Below are 9,882 nucleotides of genomic sequence, written 5' to 3'. Positions count from 1 at the left end.
TAAAATACTGTGGTTTTCTTCTATTTCATAATTTTTCATATTACATAGAGATAAAATTAAAGTGTGCGAAGAATCTACGCACTGACCTCTCAGAAATCTTTTCCTATGGTAATGGCAGTGTAGCCTAAATTCATACAACAGGATCATTCCCTTTCCATTGACAGCCAGAAGAATACACTCAAAGACTCTATAGGAGAACTTGCATAATGCATCTCCTCTGGTCATTAGAGACATTTGTCAATATTTTCCAATACAATTTAGACAGTGAGGGCATCCTGCTGAAGAAACACGGAATGCCTTAAGTGGAATGAGTTAGATCTAGTCTTCAGCACCTGCCTGTATCTCCCAAATAAGCACAATCCTGCCACTAGGATCTCAATTTCAGATGCCATCAAATTTCCATAGAGAACAGCATGCTCACCTAATTTTCCTGAGCTTGCAAGACATTATTCTGGAAAATATTTACATCCTTTCCTTTCATTATTAAAATATTCTTAGCAACACTGTCCATATTGAAACCAACAGCATGTAATATTATGCACATCAGCAAATCTTGGATAAATTTTCATCATAAAATTCAAAATAAGAAAAATCATTCGCTCATCACGAATCCTGAAAATCATAAATTCATCTCAAAGGGCATGTCAGAAAAGATCAAAAATTTGTTCATGTCAGATAAAAATATTTACCAAAACTAAGCTATCAATACAATAGTCTTGGAAAAGATTATACAGGGTATCTGGCTAACAGGCATAATTTCAGTGATTTGAAATGGAATTAAACAAAATGTGAAAGGCATTGGGCCCAACTTTATCTTATGGTGCCAACGCAGTATGATTTTTCTGAATAAATTATTTTTCCTGTTTATGCCCCTTATACCAATTTATGTTTCCTAAAATACTGTGGTTTTCTTCTATTTCATAATTTTTCATATTGCATAGAGATAAAATTAAAGTGTGGGAAGAATTTATAAATCCCAAAGAAAGTTACTGGAGCACTGACTGAAATAAGGCATTGTCTCTAACATAATTTAAAAGGGAACCAGCAAAATGATTGGAAAGGACGATAAAGAGCATGCAAAGAAAGCCCAAGGAACAAGATCAGAAAGATCGAGTTGACAAATTGTTGTTAGTGTCTTAAATTCAATGAGCCGATGACTTAATACTGCTCATCAACCATACAAACAACATTCAAATTCTAACCTAAAATACCATTTATTTTCAGGCATCCTATGCATGGAAGTCAGACCATGAAGAATTATTTAGTCTGTTGCCCAACTAAAAACACAGTAGAGAGTGTGGCTGAGAAAGAAAGACAAGAAGAGAAATTGTCTGAGAAATTGTTGAAGTGTTTCCCCGAAAACGTTGTGGCAATTTTGGTTTGCACCTTTAGATATGAAAAACATATTTTCAACATTTTGTTAATACTGATAATTTCATAGTTTAAAATGTATAAATATTAATTAAAATGTTAATATGAAAAAGAATAAAGACAATTTAAATATCTAAACTTCTGCAGTGAATGAATCACTGTGTTACATATGTTGGTGTAAAGTAGAAGTATCAGATCTAACCAGACCTCAGCACAGGATGTGAGTATCCTTTCCCATCCAACTGAATCCAATGAGAGAAGGATATTAGATATCCGCACCTATACTTCATGAGGAGATTAAGTACGTCACCAAAGACTCTCGAAAACTTCTACAGGTGTTCTGTGGAGAGAAGACTGGCTGGTTGCATCCCTGTCTGGTATGGAGGTGCCAAATCTCAGGACACGAAAAAATTCCAGAGGGGAATTAAAATCACAGGCACCCGACTTCACTCCATGGACGTCTACATGAGATGGTGTCTTAAAAAAAAGCACCTTCTATCCTCAAAGACCCACACCACCACCCAGGCTGTGCCCTCTTCACTCTTCCACCATTGGGGAAAAGGTCCAGGAGCCTAAAGATGAGCACTCAGCCGCACAAGGGTAGCTTCTTCCCCGCTGCCATCAGATTCCTGAATGATCAATGAACCAAAGGCACTGCCTTCCTTTTCCTGCAGTATTATTGTTATTTTTTATATTATTGTTGTAAGATGGTTTATTAATATGAATGTTTGAACTGTGATGCTGCAGCAAAGCCTGAATTCCGTGACTTGTTGATAACAATAAATTGTGATTCTGAGATGCATCAGCACCTGATATTCCTTGACTTCCACACTGAATATACATATGTGGAGGTCAGGATATGATGACTTCACTGGCAATTCCTAGCCAACTACTAGCATCAGGCTTCAAGGGTAAGAAATTTACAGTCGACAATTATATTACTGTAATACAGTGGGTCTCAACCTTTTTCTTCCCACTCATATCCCACTTTAAGTAATCCTTACGCCATCGGTGCTCTGTGATTAGTAAGGAATTGCTTAAGGTGGGATGTGAGTGGGAAGGTTGAGAATCACTGCCCTAGACCCAATTGTTACTAAAATATTTTGCTTGAGAAAAATTGTCATTGGCCCATTTCCTTTGGAGTTATGAAACCATGCACAGAACGAGTCAAAGAGGTACGATTAAAACAGTGATCTTCAACATTTTTCTTTCCACCCACATCCCACCTTAAGCAATCCCTTACTAAGCACAGAGCACCGATGGCATAGGGATTACTTAAAGTGGTATGTGAGTAGAAAGAAAAAGGTTGAGAACCACTGCTGCATTGCAAACAGTCCCTCTCATCAAAGGATCCCTTGACATCACTACTTTTGAAGTCTCATTGTCAAATAATATTTCTATAATTTTTAAAAAATGCATGCATTTACAGTATATCAATATTGCTAGCATCTGTGCAATGCTAATTATGTTAAAATCTAGGCATTGCAAGTTTAAGCAACTGAATAAATTGCAGACTGCAACAATCTCTCAAACATTTATAGTTGGTGTTTAAAAAAAAGATAATATCTCTGTAAAAGTTGATAGAATTAGTATTTCACACTAACAAGGTCTACTCCGTAATTTTAGACTCTGATTTCAGTATATTTTCCATAGTTTATCAACACTACTTATCCAGAACATTTTAGTAGCAATATTTTTTTAACCCAAGACTCGTACATTTTGTAAAACAGGAAAACAATGGATTAATACAGTTGGTGACCTGGGGATTCTAGATTCTGTATAATCTTTGGTTGATAACTATCACTGTTGCAATTTCCAAGGCAGCAAAATTCACTTAGGTTTGGCATGCTAAGTCTGTTTTACAGAAAACTTAATGTAGAGCTGTTGAAAATGCTAGATAATAATCTTAATTATGTCAACATACAAGAGTTTTGCAACTTTAAAATGTTACAAAAATCTATTTACTCACAATTTCTACTTTATTGTACCACACTGGTGATACTTTTAAATGTAACTGTTGGAAAAATTTATCTAAAGCTAAAAGTGGACCACAATTTTCTTCCTTTTGAAGTACACATTTCTTATCTAGTGTACGATCAACTTTTCTTTAGCTGCTTACCAGTGTGGCTCCGTTTATGTACCATTAGAACATTGGGCCCAATGCAAACCATCCCACAGATGTCACACTTCAGTTTACCATTCGGAAGTCGTATCCCTCCATCCGCTTGTATCTCCTGCCCTTGGTTGTTTTCAGTCATTCCGTTGCTTGCCACCACAGATTCCTCCATGGTTCTAGCCTGGTCCATCGGTTTAAAACCCTTTCCATCATCCTCATCACTGTGCATCTCTATCTTGATGGAGTTTTCTGCAGAAGCAAAAAAGATAAGTTCAGACTAAAAATGTGATCATGTTCAAAGCTGAAGAAAAAGTCATAAACTTTCCTTATTCCAGGCCTTCTTCCTATATACATGTGGTTGACAACCAAATAGTAAGCACAGAAAGGTGACAAATGGTCAACATAAGTGTTGCAAACAGAAATTATTAACCATAAGGAACTGTCATTAAGTACAAGCACAGCATTTGCATTATGTTTTTCAACCATTGTTCTTTTATTACCTGTGTGTCACTGAGGTAGTGCTAGCCATTTGTTTTTGTAGATATTGTGGTGTGCAGTTTCCTGTACCCACTGTCTGGGACAGCTCTTGGTGCATATCTCAGCGGAATGCCATTTCTGGAGTGAAGTTCTTGGTACTTGCAACAACACAAGCAGCCAGCCCATTTCCCCCATGTACTCTGATAAAGATCTTTGTTCATCCCACTAAAAAAACATAAATAATGTTTTTTTTTCTTCACACATGCCATGAAAGAGACTTCTGATTTTGCAAACCTGTTCAATTTATCTTTGGATTTACAAGGTTTCGATTGCATTTCATCAGTGTCAATAATTTTGCAACAAGTTAAAAAAAAATCACCTTTTCTCTTTATAATGCTCACTACACTCCAAGCAGAATAAAGATACTTATCTACTGTCTTTAACTTGAGAACTTGGTACTTTAAGGATCTATTCGACCCATACAGAGCTGAAAGAGTGGTTGTTTCAAATAAAATCAGTCCTCTGCGTCAAAGGTATCTAAGGCTAGTTCCCTGTTCAACTCTTCTCAGTTGGTTCTTTAAGCTACAGAAAGACATGCAGCAATAATTCAGGAGTTCCTATTGTGTATAAAAACTTCAATGTTTGAACTCCTACGTTTATCAAGATATGAATAACATCTCCTCCCCTATATCATGGGGATTTAACAATAGACCCTTCCTTTCTCCTGTTGAAGTAATCTTACAGTTCATTCTTAATCACTCTCTGGTCTGATCTTTTAGTATTGAACTTTGAGAGCTGCATGGTGTGCAGAAAATTCAAAAATGTAAGGACAATATTTTCCATTTTATTTCACAATCCAAGTACATTTTTTCCTTAGTCATACACCTTGGGTTAGGGGATGGCATTCAGAAACATTCTGTATGCGATTTTTAAAAAAAAATTATTTTTGATGCAATTTTGTATTATGTTGCAATATATGTGTTTTATAGTTTGGTGAGTTTTCTAATTTGTCATTCAAATTATGCATTCCATAAATACTTTGTACATCCATTCTTATTTGTGAAAATTAATAAAAATATTTTAAAAATTAAAGGATAGACAACAGAATAAACTTTACTTAGTGAAGCTTTGTATTTATTTTATTTTAATTAATTATAAAAACATACTTCCATTCCAAGCCACTTGCTAGATTCAATGTGTGAGCTCCATTTAAAAAGATCACTGAATTATGACCAGAAGCACATTGTGGTTCCTGAACAAAATAGATTAGATTTTAAGTTCTGGATTTGTCAAATAAGTTAAGGCTGGTTTCCTTTTATTTTCTGCTGCATCACAATGCAAAAAATGGATTTAAAGCACATGACAGATTTAACGGTAGAATTATGAAATAATTGAAATGAAATAATATTGTTTAAAAAAGTTTGATTTTTCTTCTAGATGAACTGAATATCCACAGTGCTTCTAAATTCCAACGAAATGCCTCAAATTTATTTATTTCAGTCTTCAGATACTTTTGAACTGATGATTAGTTCAGAAATTTTCCCCATAAAGACGAAACTAACTTTTGTTCCACAAGCAGTAAAATGTGAAAATACCACGGTCACCATGACAGTGAATATAAAAATGAGGTGAATTATATTTTTTAAAGTCGATAAACAAGGAATATTTAAATGCAAGTGCAAATCCATTCTACAGCTTTGATTTAATGGAATCCTTTTTCATTTTGGAATCATTCCAGTTGACTTGACTGGTCTGGAGATATGCAGTTTTGTCTGGTTATATATGCATAGTCAGATGATAATACCCTTGAATTTGACTGATTCTTGATGATTGGCTTTATTTTTCATCTAAGACAAGAAACTAAAGTCATGTTGCCTCTCAGACAGATAACATGTAGCTTTCAAACATCACCACAAAGTCTAGATTGCCTGGACACTCATTGTTTATAGTGTTATATGATTTTGTTGTGCAAATTTCCCATCACACTTATCCAAGCTGTTATACTTCATAAGTACTCTGTAATCTGCTTAGATAACAAAACGTACAACATGAATACATTTTCACTCAGTCATATCTTTGGTTTGGTAAAATGACCATAAATAATGCAAGTGCAAATTAATAATAATTAATAATGAGAACAGAGTGAAATAAGAAAGTCTGCAGATGCTATGATTAATACATAAAAGTGCTGTAGAAACTCAGCAGGTACCGCAGCATCCATAGGAGGTAAAGATATATGGCCAACGTTTTGGGCCTGAGCCCTTGGTCAAGATATTAGCCAAAAACAGACAGGCTCCTTAATAAAAAGCAGCCTACTTGTCATTTGCTTATACCTTGACGAAGGGCTCAGGCCCATAACTTTGGCTACATATCTTTGCTTCCTCTGGGCGCTGCAGGACCTGCTGAGTTTTTCTAGCACTTCTGTGTATTTATTCAATGAGAACAGAAATTTGAAAAAATATGCAATTCATAGAGCAGTATAAATAATGATACCAAAGAAGATGTACCCTGGGATAAATCTGAACTTTGATTTTTTCATTATAGCACCACAATAGGTGCAGTAGTTATTGCTGGTGACACACGATGCTCTACCAATGTAGGTTTGGTTCTGCCCACTGTTGTCTTGTGGAGTTTGGGCATTTTCCCTAAAACATGTAGGTTCCCAAAAACACATTGACAGGTTAATGGGCTGATGTAAATTATCTCTTGTGAGCAGGGTAGTAGGACAAATAAAAGTAGTTCATGGGCAGGTGAGAGAATTATAGGGAAGTGGGGGGATGAGACTGATGAAAATGTTTGAGAGTACGCAGAGGAGCTATATCAGAGTGGAACATTTTGGTTATGAGGAAAGATAGGATGAATTGGGCTGGTTTACCTTGGAGCAGAGGAGGCTGAGAAAAGATCTGCTAGAGGTATTAAAATTGTGAGAGGCATTGATAGGAGAGATGTTAAGAAACTTCTCCATGGCAGAAATGTCTCAGACAAGAGAGCGTATGTTTAAAGTGAGAAAAAAAGAGGATCTGAGGAATAATTAATTCTACCCTTCGTGGCTGAAGTCTGGAACACCCTGCCTGAGAAGATGGTGGAGACAGGTATTCTCACAGCATTTTCAAGAACATCTGGATGAACATTTAAATAGTCTCAGCACAGTTGACAACTGATCAAGTGCTAGCAAATTGAATTAATACTGACAAATACTTTATGGATGGCATAGACATAGTATGCTTGTTTTTGTGCTGTACTTCTTTATGACCCTGAGAGCTGACATAGAGACAATGGGGCAAATACCCTCCTTCAATACTTCAGAAAAATACTGTATGAGAAATATACATGAAAATATTAGTTGAAAGTTGGAATAGTTGTACTTGCAAATCAGAAAAACAATTTGTGATAAATGTATTCTAACCCACAGAACTACTGAAAGCCAAACCATTAAGAGTAAACTTTACAAGTCATCAAAAGGTTAATCTGATAACTATTTTTCTTTTTTTCTTTTCTCCCATTCAGACAATCAAAAGACAAAAGGTGAAACATGTCAATAAAAGGATACTCAACACAACCAGTCTCAATTGAGGTCAAATTGTTATCCTCTCAAATGAACTCATAGGCTCTAAACACCTCTACCATCCACCAACAAAAAAAAAGTCCTATTATGTCAATCATTAAAGTAAATTGTCTCAAGTTTTATATTCATTGCTGGTACAAACTCACATTAGGATATAAAAATGACATGTATTTGATTTTATTTCTCTTATGACTGGGCGGATAGTGTTGCTCAGATGGAGGGATATTACCCTGCCTAATCATGCCTAATGGTGATGTGATGTCATGCTTAAACTTAGAGAAGATTAGATACACAATTTCCAATTTGAACTTACATTTTCAAACACTGTGGGGACCCTTTTTAAATTACTTTTATAATCTTTGATTTGTTATGAAGGTAGAAATGTTGACTAATAATGTAATTTATCACTCTGATAAGAATTCTGGCTTCCTTTTCTTTTGGCCAAACAACTTCTTTCTTGGTAGTGGGTTTATATTTTCTTTTTTTAAAATAATAAAATAATATAATATCAATACAATATAATCTGTTTGATTAAAATGTAGAGTACCTTGGATGAAATCATATAATTTAAGTGCAATGTATCTTTCTGAATTTTAACATATATTCATATGTAATCTGTATTTTTGGATGTGAAATTTCAATATTATTAAAATTATTGAAAATGGTCAGCAGGAAGATAAAATTATGAACACTTGGGATATTGCATTTCATTGATAAACCCAATTATTTAAGAGGACACATCTTAAAATAAGGAATGAAAGATTACCTCAAAAATGAAATGACTAACAGTGTGATTTTAAGATGAATGAATATAGAGAAATCGAAAGGAAAGCTGGATATACATAAAGAGATACACTAAAACCCCTGGTGTCCAGAATTCAAGCAACCAGCAGCCTCAAGTAACTGGCAAAATAAAATCGAGGAAAATAAATTTTAAAATTAAAATAAATAAGAATAAAATAACAGGAAAAATATATGTTTAAAATTGTAAAAGTAAATGCTCTTTGAAGTAACACATAAACCTTTATTGAAGATGGGAGCAAATATGCAGCCTTGGTCGTGCTTTGATCGTAGGAGCTGTTTTAATCAAGTTGTGTGAAACAGCAAAGGCGTCACCCAGGATGAAGAGCTGGTTGATGCCTCTCACCATTGGGGTGATTCTCTTAAAATATCTCCTTATCCCTGCTTAGTAAGAGTCGCCCTGGTTAGAGGCTTTATCTGTAAATGGGGGAGGCGGGTTTAATCATCTATAATGTTATTGATCATCTTTCAGGTGGCTTGGTGGAAAGGGAGTAACCTGCAGATGCAGTGACGATTAAATGTTTGCAAAGAATGTGACTGAAAAATAAAGTAAAATGTTTTAAAGTTTATATATTACTGCAAGTGTAGTTTGTCTTTTAAACTGTTTATTCTTCAGGTAGGTGTATTAGTTAGGCATTGCAAGAACAAGTCTCAAGCAACTGGAAAACATACTTATCCCACATCTATCAATTCCCATAGGTGCCAGATACCAGGGATTTTACTGTATAGTAAATTGATGGCAAGACAAATGAAAATGAGAGAAAGTATTGTGTGGCATAAAGATTGGCAGAGCCTGTTGATTGAATAACTTGCTTTTGAGCTGTAAATTCTATGCATTGTATCAACTTGTATTGCTATATTGCAGCAATCTTACTGAAGAATTCAGAAATACAATGTATTTAAATAGAATCTATGATTCTTAAAAACATTTGAGATAAAAGTGAACATCGTTAAAATCTAACAAGAGATCTTTCATTTAGTTATGGGAAGTACATTTGAAGCAATGAAACCAGGCTTCAAAGGGCTATGATTTATGGTTATTTCTAATACAATCTAAATACAATTTACCTTCAAAATACAGAGGAACAATGGTACATTGTGCATCAGGGCTTCAAGTTTAACAGTGACCAAAGACCTGTCGGTATGGGCTTTGCATGTTGAAGTCATGGACTATGGTAGACTGCTCATGGAATAATTGTCAAATGAATCAAAATGGTGATGTGAGAGGGAATAAGTTGCAGGATTACAGGGAAATGAAGAGGTGATCAGCAATATTGAGGGATGGCATGGATATGATAGGATGAATGACCTCCATATATATTACAAAAAGAAAAAAAAAGTAAAAATTATCAGTAAATGACTGAAAAACAAACACTTTCCATAAGGACATTTTACATCTCTCCTGCTGAAATATGTTGAACTAAATTGGCCTACATTACCTGTAAAATTTTCCATAAGCTTCAATTACTGTATATACTCATGTAATAGTCAAATTTTGTGGACCAATTTTTAGGGTAAAATTTAGAGGATTGACTATCACATGCATACCACT

At 34.8% G+C, this 9,882-nt stretch overlaps 1 protein-coding gene across 16 annotated transcripts in view; it reads right to left on the bottom strand.

Annotated features, from left to right (window-relative positions):
- The window catches only part of ikzf2 (IKAROS family zinc finger 2), a 199,189-nt gene that overhangs the window by 72,071 nt on the left and 117,236 nt on the right, over nucleotides 1–9,882 (bottom strand). For 13 of the 16 annotated variants that reach the window (XM_069933947.1, XM_069933958.1, XM_069933948.1 and 10 more), the window contains one exon: nucleotides 3,491–3,736. In XM_069933947.1, the coding sequence (XP_069790048.1) occupies nucleotides 3,491–3,736 (246 nt within the window). Of the gene's footprint in view, nucleotides 1–3,490; nucleotides 3,737–3,987; nucleotides 4,111–9,882 lie in introns of those variants that run through there. The other 3 variants (XM_069933953.1, XM_069933950.1, XM_069933964.1) reach the window with 2 other exon arrangements.

The sequence above is a fragment of the Narcine bancroftii genome, chromosome 4 (genome assembly GCF_036971445.1).
Source record: "Narcine bancroftii isolate sNarBan1 chromosome 4, sNarBan1.hap1, whole genome shotgun sequence".
In the NCBI taxonomy this organism is placed as follows: Eukaryota; Metazoa; Chordata; class Chondrichthyes; order Torpediniformes; family Narcinidae; genus Narcine; species Narcine bancroftii.
This window is presented reverse-complemented; position numbering and strand designations above follow the sequence as displayed.